Source organism: Euleptes europaea, chromosome 4 (assembly GCF_029931775.1).
Source record: "Euleptes europaea isolate rEulEur1 chromosome 4, rEulEur1.hap1, whole genome shotgun sequence".
Lineage (NCBI taxonomy): Eukaryota > Metazoa > Chordata > Lepidosauria > Squamata > Sphaerodactylidae > Euleptes > Euleptes europaea.
The window spans coordinates 37,323,297-37,339,164 of NC_079315.1; the positions used below are offsets into that span (position 1 = coordinate 37,323,297).

At 39.6% G+C, this 15,868-nt stretch overlaps 1 protein-coding gene across 1 annotated transcript in view; it reads right to left on the bottom strand.

Moving 5' to 3' along the window:
• Positions 1 to 15,868, bottom strand: part of ADAMTSL1 (ADAMTS like 1) — a 553,327-nt gene that overhangs the window by 219,761 nt on the left and 317,698 nt on the right. The window contains exon 6 of the mRNA XM_056848970.1: positions 1,339 to 1,465. Within this exon, the coding sequence (XP_056704948.1) occupies positions 1,339 to 1,465 (127 nt within the window). The remainder of the gene's footprint in view (positions 1 to 1,338; positions 1,466 to 15,868) is intronic.

Genomic DNA, 15,868 nt, shown 5'->3' on the forward strand with positions numbered 1-15,868 from the left:
TCTGACAGCAGGGATCCAGCCAGCAGCCAGCAAGCTGAAGGCTGCTGGGAGGTGAGCTTGAAACGCCGGCTGGAGGAGGAGGGGAACACATGAACACATGAAGATGTCTTATACTGAATCAGACTCTTGGTCCATCAAAGTCAGTATTGTCTACTCAGACCAGCAGCGGCTCTCCAGGGTCTCAGGGAAGTTGCTGCCGCTGCTGCTCTCCCCGCTGGGGCCAGGCAGTGCCTTCTACCCGTAGGAGAAAGGAGCCGCCACCGCTGTTGCTGCCAGGGCCCGGAAGTCTCCCGGCAGGGAGTCAATCCAGGTGCCCTGCATGCACGGGTGAGCTCCTTACCTCGTTAAGCGGCTTCCATATAAGTCGCGATAACAGAGGAAGGAGTTCTCCCGGGACTGTAGTGAAAGGGGGAGGGGTCAACACGCGCTTGTGCAAAGCACGTGCGTGGGGACCTCGCCAATTCGCAGCATTCCCGGGAGAAAAGAGGGAGAAAGCGGCCTTGCGTAAATGGCCAGAGGAGTCCATTAAGTGAATTTTGTGGGTGAGCAAGATTTTGAACCCACATCTTCCTAGTCCTTGTTCAACATTTAAACCACTGCACCTCAGTGGTTTTAAAAAGCAGCAAGATGGCAGTCTCAGGGAGAAAAACAGTGGCCAGTAAAGGGTTAAGTCCCCTTCCACTTTCCTCCTCTGATCCTTGCTTTCGTGAAAAACACCCCTTCTGAGGGCATTCTACCGTTAAGAGGTTCTGTCTAGTTAACATTACATGCAGCAGTGATATAACATGCAATTTGGCCCTAAATATACCATTCCACGAATAAATTGTTCTAGGATGTCACAGATTTGCAGTTCCATTCCCCCAAACTGACTTTCAGAACACAAAATACAACAGTGCTACCTCTATATAAGCCTATTAGGCATGTCTGATTCCAACCTGGATACAGCTGAACGGCTATATGGCGACACAGCTGGATATTCACCAGGTGTAGTTGTTTCTATACTGCAAAAAACCTGTTGAGCTTCTGCCAACACTTCAAGAAAAGCTGCCTCACACAAGATAACTTCTGGCAAACCTATCTTCAGACCTCCTGATATAAAGGATGCTAAAGACAAATCCTTTTTCCACCTTTTTTTTTTCAGAAGAGGGGATTGTATGCAAATTAATTTTGCCTGATGTCCCAGCATGGGGCCAGTAAAGTAAAAGTAAATATTTTTAAAGTGTGTGGAGCTATAATTAAAATTCTAAGATGCTCTCCGTTCCCTCACATATCCTTGTTATTTTCAGTTCAGAGGATTTTCATATTGCCATTGAGGTAAAAGTCAAGTCAACATCTTACGTTTAGTTGCCAAGAGCTGAGATTTATATTGGCCTCGAACAAGCCGGCAGGTGGACCCATCTCCATCACAGACCCCACAGTTATCTTCCTTCACAGTGCTTCCCAACTGGTGATCACAGCCAACAATCTGACAAAAGAGAAGGATATGCAGTTCAAATTGAGTAGCTCCGGACTGCTGGATCCATCTCTGTGGTTAGTTCTTGCCAATTCCCCCCCCCCACATTGTCCCCAGAGGGCCATAAAGCAATGAGAGGGGGAGCAAATGAATCTGTCCAAGTCAGTTCCATGTGTACTTAGGAGCAAAGTACTTATAAAGTAGCTGGAAAAGCAAGGCAAAAATGCTTTTTTGAATGGAGATTTCATTATTATTTTTGATTAAGGACCCTATCAGGAGGTATCACTTTTATCATGCTGAGAACTGAAGGAGTAAGAAAACACACAAGCCCAACACTCACGAACATCACAAATTTACAATGTTGTGGAGAACTTAGCTTTTGATTAATCTTCCAGCAGAAAGTATATTTTAGGTCATTTTGGGCAAAATATCCATTGTACCAAAACAATGAGCAAATGTGACATTCTGATGATTTTACCATATCAAATGTAAGAATGATACCAAAAGAGTAGATACAAATTCTGTGCAGTTTTATGTGTACATTATTTCAGAGTTAAAATCAGTGGTAAATGATGCTCTTGAAATGGTATGTAGGATTTGCCTGCCTATATGATTAGGCTAATAGGCATGATCTGGAGCACTATATGTAGCTTTAGAATTCTGCTGCAGTACTGGTAAAATGCCTACTTGCTATGCCTGTCAGAGCAACATGTGGTGTTACTTACAACTGACCATCACCCCATTCTGTGTATTGCAAACCATACTGAGAGAATGTTCATGGTGTGACACAACAGGGAGGCCATATTGAAAACAAAGAGCAGAAAGTCAGGAAATCTGGATTTCATTTCTAGCTCTCCACAGGCACTGGAGAGCTGTTGGGCAGAGAAGTTTCTTCCAAAATTTACACAACCTTGAGTGCTCAGATCAAAACCAATACATAAAGCTTGATCTACAAAACAGGTTAAGTCAAAATACCTGAATACACCTGGATATAGTCACATGTATGTCAATATGACTCACCTAACTTGAACTGAAGTATACAAACCTGTACAGTTTGCAGACAAAGGGGGTTATCGCACCAATAAATTTGTGCGTCCTCGCCACTCAACCCTTTAAACCATTTAGGGAAATCCTCACCACACTTTCCCCCCACTGACGCTTTCAACACAAGCACCAATACGTAACATTTCCCCAATGCACCAGGCTGAGCAGAACTTTTTTTTGGGGGGGGAGGGGTCGTCACTGTGCAGCAGTACTCTTTCTGCCAATGGCCCAACGTCCTTTTGTCCCTTCATCCTAACATTCTTTCCTCCCAGTGATAGACTCAAATGTTCGATTAAAAAAAATTACAGAGGAGATGGAAGGAAGTGAAATGGCCGCCTGGAAACACTGGGACGAACTGGAGGGGGGTGGAGTCAGCGAGGGGAAATATGGGAAAAGTGGGTGTTGATGCTGGGATTTGCAGCAACGTTCTTGGCCCTTCGCACCTGTGGAGAAAAGATCATGGAGACGGAGCATTCAAAAACATTGCAAAAAAAGGGTTTCCGGAAAGAACGATTACTCGGCGCTTTGAAAATGGTTCCACAACCAAATGGGGGGAAAAAGGTGTGGTGAGTGCTGAAAATGCGGAGTTTAAAAGGCCCGGAAAACATTTGGGACACTTGGTGTGGTAAACCTCAAAGTAGGAGTCTAAACTAGTGATGTGTTTTCTATTACAAACATGGAAAAAGTACAAAAGATTTTTGGAAAGTAAGACCCCTGGATGGATTAATCCAATAGAAGCTTTTATGAAGAGAGGTGTCCATCTAAATTTGGATGGCAATATATATAGAGATATTATGGAATGTAAAGAGGGGATCTGGACGTTGAAAAGTAGAGAAGAACTTGGAATTAAAGATTGGTTTATGGAATATAAATTGAGGGATATATTTAATAAGGATAAAATGTTGGGGTTTAATCAACATAAATTTAAATTTGAAATTATATTAAATAAGGGGAATAAAGGGATGATAGGTAGGGTTTATAAACTATTGATAGAAATGAATTTAGAACACGAAAGGATTAAACCAGTGATGGTGAAATGGATGAGAGAGTTAGGGTATAATATAGATTTGGAAGTATGGGAAAATTTATGGAAGAAGGAATATAAATTTACCATCACAAATGAAATAAGAGAAAATCAATATAAAATGTTTTATAGATGGTACATAACTCCAGTATTGTTAAGTAAAATGAAAAAAGATGGTAAGGATCTATGTTGGAAGTGCGGAACTGAAAAAGGTACATTTATGCATGCTTGGTGGTATTGTAAGAAAATTAAGAGATTTTGGAGATTAATTTTAAAGGAAACTAATCAGTTGATTAATATAAAAATTAAAAAAGATCCTGCTTTTTGTTTATTGGGTATTCCAAAAATGAAGTTAGATAAAGGTGACAGAGTCATGTGCCAGTATAGTTTTGCGGCAGCGAGTATTATAATTGCTAACAACTGGAAGCAATTAAATAAACCTTCAATTAAAGAATGGAGAGAAAAATTATGGGTTTATATGCGGATGGCCAAACTTACAGATTCTTTACATGGTAAAGAAATGAATGAATTAAAAAAAACATGGTCAAAGGCCGCCGCATATTGGGATAAAGTGGCAAAAATGAATTTCACAAGTATTGTTAATGAATTGTAGATTATTGTTTCTCTTTTTTTCTAATAGTAGAAGATATTAATAGATTTTGAAACACTGTCAAAACACCTCTCCGGAAGTCTAGGGTGATGGGTGCACAGTTAAGGTGGGTGGTGGTTATCGGGGCACTATATATTTTATAAATTTTACTATATAAATCTAATGTTAATGGATGTAGAAGTGCTCTTTTTGAGATTGTGTACTTTAATGTTGTTTTTGTATTATGATTTTAGTTTATATTTTTTTGTTTTTTTACACACTGTTATTGTTTATTTTTGTTGTTTTATTACAAAAAAATTAATAAAAATTTATAAAAAAAAGAAATTCAGCTCAGAATTCAGAAGTTCCTAAAAAGTCAATGACAATCAAATGTGTCCTAGCCTAAGCAGTATGTGATAAAACTGCCAGATTCGAGATCAGTAGCACCTTAGAGACCAATAAGATTTTGGGGGTATAATATTTCTAGATTCAAAGCTCCCCTCATTAGAAAATTTGTGATAAAACTGTTTCTGTTTCTGGCTCCAGAATGAAAGAATTTTCACCACAATGTGATCTAAATGGGAGAAGCTTTTATTTTTATAAACACACAGAAGTGGGGCCCCGCAAAACTCAGAGAAAAATCCCTCCTCTCCCCTTAACCTAGCCCTGGTTGCTCAGCCAAAGCTGCTCCGGATGAACGTGGCTCCAGGCCTCCTCCCCTGCTTCACCTCTTGCAAGCTTGCCCGGAGCTGCTCCAGGTGGGACCGGTGTGGCCTCCCCCCACCCCGCTCTCTCTCGCTGGCTCATCATTTTGGAAGTAAAGATGTGATCTAAATGGGGGGGTTAAAATGGGAGGGGATTTAAACCCCCTGTGTTTTTTTCTTTAGTTTCAGATTTTTCTGCAGATCTAGGGGATCTCCTAAGTCTGCAGAAACATCTGTTTGGGGCCAGTGTGCACCCTATCTGCGGGATCTATCTATCTATCTATCTATCTATCTATCTATCTATCTATCTATCTATCTATCTATCAATCAAATAACAACAATCTGTTGCTAATCCACCAACATTCCAAAGAAGGAAATGTTGTCATTCTATTTCCAAACAAGCTATTCCAGGTGAGGTAAGGACTGAGCCAAATGAGAGAATAATTATTGTTTTCTAGTGGCAATCACTACCTAAAATCTTATCTTAAACCCCGATACACATGCTCATTTTTAAACCCAGTGTTTTGCTTCAGTTTATAAAAAAACATTCTGAGTTTGAAAATGTAGTACATACTTGCAAAACTGCAAGTAACTGTTGCCAAGGTCTGGGGCTGCAAGTTCTTAACCTAGAGATTGCATCTGTTTCTTTAACAGCTGTCCCTTCTCCTGTCCTGCTCCTCTCCCAGTTCTGGTGCCTTCCTTCCCCTGTCTGCAGTATGATGTTCCAGCATGTGGGAGTGGAGGACAGTTGATGATACTGGATAAGGAGTAGACAAGATAACTCATGGTTGTATCTTTTTAACCACTGTGCATCTTCTGTGTTAAAGAAACAGAAGCAAATTCTGGGATGTTTCCTGGTTACCTTATATTGACCTCCCCTTGCTCGGGAGTCTGATCTTTTTACAGTTATAAGCCATCTATATTTGGAAGGATGAGGCTGTGATTTAATAATGATTACAAAGCATGTCAATTTTTAAAATACTGGTATCAGAGCCAAGTGCAAATTTTCATGTACTGTGTAATGCAGAAAGTTACAGATGGAAGATAAACTGTAGTAGGTACAATCTGAGCATGTGCCATCTAACCTGCTGATGGCTTGACAACATGGGCACAACATCTATGAAACAGCAAAAGTGGGGAAAACTTAACCACCAAAAGACTATTTTCAATTTGAAATAAAAAGCAAATTACTTGGAGAAGTTTGGGGGAAGGGTAGGAGTCTGCCTCAGAAAGTTGGTGCTACTCTATCAAACCAAAATGTGGTAAGTTATTAAAGTTGGTAGTAACCTTTGGGTTTGCCAGGACTAATGATTAAATTTTCTGGACTGCATGTCTGTAGAAAAAAAATACATGGCTGAAACACCAGAAGGCAAATAAAATAAAACCATATGTTTTAAAAATAAATTGATTGGTTTTTAATATCTGTGGTTGACAGCCATAAATCTGAAGTTTAAATTTTGTTGCTTCTGTGAGTTTAAAATAAAACACAGAGGGCCAGATTTTAACTTGCATTTTAACAGGTACAGAGAGGAATATTTATCAGATGTGTTCATTTTAAAAAGCCACATGTGCCTAGATGAACTTATAACTTATAACAGTGCATTCTATTGAAGCCGGTACCATAAGAAGAATCACAGTTGCAGTTGAATTTTTACCTAATTTGAGTCAGCCTTGATGGAACTTACCAAGTCTGCAGGAATTTCACATGGTTCACAAAACTTTCCTAAGGTTGATAGAATTTCTCAAGGGAGGGTCAGGAGGTAGGCTTCACCTATCTCTTCTGCTACCAAATTTCAATGGTAGGAAATTTAAAGATTAATTTGGAGTAACCTATTCAGATGAAAGATCTGTAGGTGTTTTAAAGGGAGAAAATTAACATGGATAACATAATGGATTTGATCCCACCCAGTTTTTTCCACTCAATGTTGTCTAATTTGCACTGTTACTACAGTCCCAATCCCACGTGGCTTTTTCCTACACATGTTCCATAATCCCCAGCACAACCTTTGGGTGGTAAAAAGGGACCCCTCCTCCCTTCAGAGTCTCCTTCAAAATTCGTTTCAAGAGGCCTGTTTTCACTGAGATGGATAAACTTTTCTCATTGCCACAAGTGACCATCACAGCTGAGATGATATTACATAATTATTAGAGTATTTTGATTTCAGATTTCAGGGTGAAGAATGTGTACATTAAATTACTTTCAGTTCCATACACTGTATGGTCTCTGCATGACCACTAGTAATTGCACTGACTTTGTGTCCAGCAAATATTTTGGACATTCACATTTTTTTAATGCATCATCATCAAGTGGTTCACCTCCTTAACAGTTCTGAACTATAACTTGCCTTATGTGCTTCATACAGAAATAAACAAGAACAAATAGCCAATCTGTCATTGAGATCCAAAATACAGTTCTCTAGCATTATGCTTTGATGTAAAGATACCATGCTGTAGTTCAGGCCAACATCCATACTTCACAATGAGTTTGATTCTTTCATTTGAGGTAATAGGTTGAACTGGCTGGGCCAAAAACTAGAATATGCTCCCCTGATGTTAAGATATACACGTAAAATATAATTACTCTAAATCACTGGTTCCCAACCAGGGGTCTGTGGACCCCCAGGGGTCCGCGAGAACTAAATTAAGGTCCGCGAAACAAAGTTATAAACCCATAATAAATTAATATTTTCAATTAAAAGTTCTCTATTATTAAAATATATATTCAAATATTATTCTAAGTTTAATGTTTAACTAACAGTTATGATTAAAGTTTATTTTCAAATTCTCAGAATTTTAATTTTGAACCTTGGGGTCCCTGCACCGAACAAAAAAGTCCTAGTGGTCCCTGGTCAAAAAAAGGTTGGGAACCACTGCTCTAAATGAAGAAAGAAGGGTTACCAAACAGAGGCAATTAACGTTTTGTGGGCCACTTAAAAGGCAACAAAATGAAGGCCTGGCCATATGTATTGCTGCTGTATATCCCACAATCTGTGAACCTTGGCTGTATTTAACATATTCTTCCAGGAACCAAATGACAAGTTCTGGTTGAGCCTTACTTTCCCATAAATGCCCTAGGGTAAGACTCTTTCACAATCATTTCTTTTCAGTGTTAAGAAACCTGGCCAGGAAATAGCATAATAAGAACAATCCAGCAAATCTAGCCAAGTATAGATAAATCTTTTGTCTTTCAAAGGCCTTGTCTACACCACAAATTTTATGACAGAGATCCTGGTATTGGACTGGGTGTCCCTAATCTACTTAAACACTTGTTTTTAATTTGAACCTTGTTCATGTTTTATAATCAAGTTGACAAGCTGATGCACCCTTGAGTTTTCATCTGGTTATTTGCAGACACAGATGAGAGTGCATACTGGAACTAAGACTGCAGCTGGCTTAAAGACGACAGCTGCCTTGCAAACAAGGTGGGTTATGATGGCAGCTCACTAGCAGGATTCATTTTACATATCATTTAGATAGCAACATCACCATGGAATTCACGTATATGGTTGCCAAGTCCCTCTTCGCCACCAGCGGGAGGTTTTTGGGGTGGAGCTTAATGAGGGTGGGGTTTGAGAAGGGGAGGGACTTCAATGCCATAGAGTCCAATTGCCAAAGCAGTCATTTTCTCCAGGTGAACTGATCTCTATCGGCTGGAGATCAGTTGTAGCAGATCTCCAGCTAGTACCTGGAGGTTGGCAGCCCTATTCCCGTAGTACCTGAATTAAATGAGCACTAAATTTATAAGGATTGTAGTGCTAAACAAATATATATATATGCTCATGCCACAATTGATGGACATTTTAATTCTGCACAATTTTTTCTGCTATTGGCATTCATGGAGTGCACAGCTGAGAGTGTCACTGCTATCCTCTAGTAACTGAAAACTGATCCTTATTTTAGGTGGATGAAGGAATTAGAAGAGATATCTTCACCTGTTTAAGATTTTTGTTTTTGAGTACCAGAACCATATTTTTAAAAATGATCTCATCAATATCTCTGATTCTCTTGAAGGTGGGGGAGCAAAGGTAAGGAGGGGTTGCTTTTAAAGACAGCTCCCAATACAAATATGCTCAGTGCTGTTTAAGACTAGCACACAGGTGTATAAATCGCAGCTTTGCTCAAAACCTGTACAAGAGATGGAAAACAACCTTGTCCTTATAAGTATCTTGTAAGCAGGGCCTCCTAGTTGACAGGTCTCCCCCTGACTCTATTTCATTTCTTAAAACTACTTTTACCCCAAATAGTACATGCGCAGAGAACATGGGTGTGTGCAGCTTTGGTTAATTTCCTATGAATTTCCACAGTAGTCTGGATCCCCCTGTCCCTGTTATGTTATGAATGATCTGAACAGAAATGCTGAGTGAGGGGAAGGTAAGACTGAATGTCACATATTTGTAGATTCAAGCACATATACTAAGGTCATGCTTATGAACTGTAGAATTTATTTTCCTCTGGTTAATTTCTTATCAAAAAGTGGGCTGAGGTCCCAACAGGCCCCCTGGAGTGGACTTAAAGGGTGGCAATGCATGTTGGGATTCATAAAGCTGGATGATGGTGGCTTCTGATTGATGGGGGAGAGAACTTCAGATGGGATTTTGGTAAAGTCCTATGCCCAATTGAAGCTTTCATGTGGGATCTCAGGTTAAAGTGGGGCTAGAAAATGGCTCTCAAGAGGAATTTAGCAAGTAACTTCATTTGGGAAACCATGAACTGAGGCTTGTCTATTGTGAATGCTCCATACGTTCATGTGTGTTCTTGGGCATGGGCTAGTAACACTCCTACTACATAGGCTAATATAACAATCATCACACAGTACTGTGCGGCTGTATGACTTGAAGAAATGCAACATGAAGCAGAAAATTGTCATGACATTCTTTTCTGGTATTTCATTCAAGCATGCCTTTCATGCTTTTCTTCTTTTGTAGCACTAAATAAGGGTACCACTGGTTTCATCAGAGCTTTCTTTAATACAATGAAAATGAATTAATGGCTTTAGATTTCTGACACTCAATATGACAACTATGGTTTAGATGGCACCATTAGCACTGATAAGTAAGTACACTGAATACAAATAGAAGTATGATGTATTAAATGACAACTCAGTTATAATTAGCAGCTACTGAAAAACAGGCTGACATCTTCCCCTATAAGTCAGCCCAATTCCCTTGGATATTTAGCTGATCTGATTTTTTCCCCAGAGTAAAAGTTACCAGGTTTTCCAAAGAAATGAAATATCAGCATAGACAACCAGGCCATCTTACAAAATGATCAAGGCACCTTTACTCCAATGTTTTTGGAATATTATAAGCATTACAAGAAGCTGGAATTGCATAAAGCCTACTTGCAACTATTTGCTCTCTCTTTTATCAAGCAAATTACTAAATTGAGTCTTTATCCGATAGTGCTTGCTTCACATTATAGTGTCTGTGATACTCTGTCACCTGCAATGGCTTCATGACATATTTAGATATCACCACTCAGGCTGTTGCATCTGCAAGGCACTTTTAGTTTCTGTCAAATACACAGAGCTTCTTTTGTTGATAGAAAATGGTTCACTGGCCAGATACAACCAGACTTCCCACTGAAGCACATCCTTACTGTCAGCACTAATGCCAACACAGACCTTCTGTTGCTGCAATCAGATAATTAGTCTGTACCCTTGTGAAACCACATTCAGCTGGTTCACCCCAGTCATCAGCAAAATGCTTGGATTTTAGGCTTGGAAATCTTATGTTCCAACTAGACCCAAATGTTGCAAGAGGAAAACAGTACAAGTAGCATGGAATGAGACAGGACAGTAGGAATTATGGTGTGGGACAAGGCTGTTTCAGATGATTATAAGCTATCCCAAAAGGAAAGAAAATGATCAGCATTAATTTACATAGATGTATGCCTTTAAAATGTCTGACATTGCAAAGCTGTACTGTACTGTTACTAAGAGACTGTACTTGTTCCTAGTTTCTCTTAAGATCATATAAATCTTTCGCCTTTTACTTGTCCCTTACTTGTTCAACATTAGTAAGCTTTCTTGGAGAGTGTTGGGAAAGGCTTGTTTGTTCCCCAGAAGTCGAATCCCATCATATAACATCTGTGCACATGCACATAGTTAAGCTTCACTGGATTTGCATCTGCTCCCTACTACCAGCCATGGCAGAGAGCAGTCTGAACATGATTATAAAGGATCAGTTGAGAGAGTTCCCTGAGGCTTCCCAGCAATCTATAAGTCTGAAGACATGATCAAACATCTTGGCTGAAAGAATAAGGCTGGATCCTACAACCACATGTGGCTTGGTTTTGTTGCAAGGATGATTCCTGCAAGGGGGCAACTGCAAAAAACAATGCAGGCCTGCCCTTTGACCATTGCCTGTTCAACAAAGTAACAGATATCTAATGTTTATCAGAAGGATAAAGAACAGAACCTCAGGCAAAGTCATCCATACAAGTCCACTTTCCCTAAAATCACCTATACCCAAGAGTCTTCATAAGGTTTTGAGTGTTGTTCAGATTGCACTACATCTCTGACCAATAAATGGAAGAGCTACTGTTGGAATATTCAAGCACTGAGATTCCAGGAAGATGATAACTCTGTACATGTAGACTGAACATACAGGTGGGTGGAGTGGTTAGTGTTCACCCACTAGCCTTTTGCCACCTACATATGTTCAGCAGCATCACTTGCAAACAGAGCCTGTGAATGTGCAAACTGTACAGAGTATGCTCTGTCAGTACAAATAGGAAGATTGTAAGAAGCAAGGTCCTTGATTCAATTTGTATGAACACAGACTCTATTCAGAAGTTATTCTAAATGCATGTAGACAAGGGACACAACCAATGACACAATCCCAGTCTCTCACATATGCACCAACATATAACAAGCATCCAGGGCTTGCATTACAGGAATAAAGATCCTTGCCTTTTAGGATCCTGAAATTCTCTCATCAACAACAAAGACGTGAGATAATGAAGACTGAAAAATAGCATAAACCGTGCAGCTGTACACAGCATTATTTTGTTTTTAGAAAACTGCTAAGTATTCTATGAAAATAAGCCCAGCAGACATTTTCAAGAGGACTTTGATACCTGGCACACGTAAGACAAGCAGGAAAGACAAGAGTAACTGTCAAGTATTCTAACATGTTTAAGACAAAAATGCAATTTGCTGGAGGGATCCAGCTCCCCATCAGTTTGTAACAATAGCAGTGTGATCACCATTCTGACAGCAAAAATAAGCAGTAGCAAAAACTTTTTTGGCAGAGTACGATAGGAAGGAAGCAACATCTTCCTCAAACTTTTAAACAGAAGAGCCCTGTTAGGGGCTGGCTCAGAAATCAATCTAGTTCAGCATCCTGTTTCTAAGAATAGTCAGTCAGATGCCTCCAGAGAACTCAGGAGTCAGTCATGAAGGCAAAAGCCATCCCCGTCTCTTTGTTCGCAGTCCCATTAAGCATTTTTCATGGCAAATCACCTGTTAAAGCAAACTCAGTCAGTGGCTACCATCACATCAGCAAAGTTGATAAGTTAATTATCAGTTTTGCTGGTTGTGTAAAGTAAAGGGTGCTGGACTTAATGGCTTGCTGATCTGATCTAGCAAAGTACCAGTATATTATTTTATCTGTCCTGACATTAATTACATCTGGTGACCCTCAGTGCTAGTGTTATGAGAGATGGCAAAGAATTTCATCTCAGTTTCTCCATCACGTTTGAAGCTCCTTGATGATCAATCTTTGCTAAGTTTGCACCAAGAACCAAGCACTATCCTCAGCAGCAGCAAAAACCCACAATACTTTAAATACCCAATTACAGGTTGCTGATTTTAATTGCAGTGTTACATACTACTCTCCACTAACATGAAGAAACTGATATAACTATGTACAGCTGCAGAATAAGAGACTGAAAAGGCACATGCTAAGCAAACTTCATAGTCATGGGATAAGAGGACAAGTCCTCTTGTGGATTGAGAGCTGGCTGAAAAATAGGAAGCAGAGAGTAGGAATCAATGGTCAGTTCTTACAATGGAGGAATGAGAGCAGTGGGGTCCCTCAAGGATCTGTGTTGGGACCGGTGCTTTTCAACCTGTTCATCAATGACCTGGAGTTGGGGGTGAACAGCGAGGTGGCCAAGTTTGCAGGTGACACCAAATTATTTAGGGTGGTTAAAACAAAATCGGACTGTGAAGAGCTCCAAAAGGATCTCTTCAAACTGGAGGAATGGGCACTAAAATGGCAAATGAGATTCAATGTGAGCAAGTGCAAAGTGATGCATATTGGGGCAAAAAATCCCAACTTCACATATACACTGATGGAATCTGTGCTGGCAGCGACAGACCAAGAAAGGGATCTTGGGCTGGTAGTGGATAGCTCAATAAAGATGTTAACCAGTGGGCAGCTGCTGTGAAAAAGCACATTCCATGCTGGTCATAATTAGACGAGGAATAGAGAATAAACTGCTGCTATCATACTACCCTTGTACAAATATATGGTGAGACCACACTTGGAATACTGTGTACAGTTCTGGTCACCACACCTAAAAAAGGATATTGCAGAGCTTGAGAAGGTGCAGAAAAGAGCAACCAAAAACCTCTCTGTTTAAGCAATTTTCCTGCAGGCCAGATTGGCCAGGGATCCTGGAGGGTTTTTGTTGCCATCTTCTGCCCATGGAGTAGGGGTCACTGGGGGTGTGGGGGAGAGGTAGTTGTGAATTTCCTGCATTCTGCAGGGGGTTGGACTAGATGACCCCGGTGGTACCTTCCAACTAAGTTCTATGATTCTAAGTGTTGGGGTGAGTAAGTACCAGACTCTCCCAGCTGCTTCCCAAACACCAACAGGCAGTACAAGCTTAGTGTTTATCAACTGTTCTAGTTGCTTGATGCAATCCAAACACATCCCTAATCGACTCACAGTGTGATTGTGAGTGTCAGAAAAGGTAAATTTGCCTGACTAACAGGCTTGCTGAGAAATTTGCAACTTTTTTTTTTTTTAGAAAGCTGTATATGTTTATATATCAGAAATATTATTAGGGCATGTTGGCAATTACATGCTTATGCACATTTGTTAGACAAATATCCCATCTATGCAAATGTACCACAGAAGGCTCAGGGAAGAATAAAAGGATGGGGGTAAAGTAGGTAGTGAAAGTCATGGCTACCTCATGTCCAGAGTCAGCAATAGATTTAAAGATAAGGGGGAAATGTCTCAATACTGTCACCTGACAACCCACCAGTAATTATTTCTAACATGTACCATACTGTTTGGTCCTATATATATGATAATGTTTCAGAAGACAATTGCCAAATAATTGCCTATAATTATGTTGTAAAAGCTAACCACCGTTCTGTCTATGCAATGGATTGGGCAGATGAGTGTGACCCACTATATGCCAACCAGTTTAACAGAACAGGGCTCCATTGAAAGCTACCATTGCTACCTCAGATGTCTTTACATCTTGAACGCTGCTGGTATTATAAAGAGGACAAAAGTGGTTTTCTAATGACCAAAAAAAAAAAAAACCTGCTCTGAAAATTTAGATTTTCAAAATGTACATGGATCTCTCTCTCTCTCTCTCTCTCTCTCTCTCTCTCTCTCTCTCTCTCATAGGTCTTTGTATCTGCATATAGAGTCAACAGCTGTTTCAGATGTAAGTAGCAACACAGCCTGTCTTTTGATGTAATAATTTACATCCTTGAAACTCTGTAGATGTTTAACCTATGGGGAACTTTAGTGGCTATCTTTGTTTTTTACGCTTGACCTTTTGCCCTAAAATGTTGTAAGTTGAAGGATGAGATTTCAGTGTTACTTCTCTGAAACTCATCAATGTCCACAGCTGCAAGTCAACATGCAAAATAACATCTATATTTGGTCTAAATTTCAGTTTTCATTACAGGTTCAATGTATAAAGCAAGGTTTCTAATTAGTTTTAGTACTTACGTGACAGGGAACAAATACAATTTATTAAAGAAATGAAAAAAAGTTAATTTAAACCTTTTGTCTTCCATAGAGCGAGTATTCCAGAAGTTGCATAGTAGTCCTCATATTGGCAGACCTAATATAACACTTTATATTTACAATACCAAAGACAATAGAACATCTAAAAACTGGATCTGGCAATTTCAATCAAGATAATTTATGTCAATGTGGCCTCTAAATCTTTGGTTGAAATGAACTAATACAGTTTTGGCCTTCCATTTGCTAGAGAGGACATTATTCATTCAAGGTAGCTCTAGTAATCCTTATAACTATCCTTTCATCTGCTACTAGATGACCAAACCAAGTAAGATATGATTGGGACAAGGGTTAACCCCCCATGCCATCATCCTAAGACAAATCACCCCTTTCCAAACTGATTTGTCCCACAGAGGAATAAACAGAGGTATAGCAGCTGTATGTTTTTTTTCCTGTGGGACAAGCACTAGCTTGAAGGGGCATAATATGTACCTGGAGAGTGATCAGTTAAGAGACATTAAAATCTTTTTCTTCAACATTACATTCTAGACCAAAACCTATCTCCCCCATGGCTGCTTTTTAAAAACCCAGGATGTTCCATCATGGACTTGCTACTGTCTCATTTAATTCAGTTCTTCCTTTTTCTCATTCCCACTATGGAATTCAAGTATCATCCAGATGATGATAACTGAACCTCTCTAAACCTTCTGAAAACATGTGTTACACTGTAATATTATTTGGGAATTACCAAAAAAAAACCACCCTCCTACTCAATTACCACATTTCAATGGGTAATCATGACAACATGCTCAATATAGTATGAAAAAATTACTCACTTCCATATTATATTCAAGGAAAATATTTCCATGAATGAAAACAAATGCTGAAGGTAAAGCAAAATGGAGATTCTATCTACAATGCCCACAATCTCATGTCAAAATAAATCAAAGGAGAAGACCAATAGGTTTTTTTGCCAGGGACTGATGGGTGTTACAATCTCTATCTTACTATTGTGCACCCTGCATGGTTTACGAGAGGGATTGTGAACTCAGAAGACCCTGCCCTTTTCCTCTTGCTAAAGCACAAGTACTCTTTCAGCCTCTCCCCAGTGGGAGT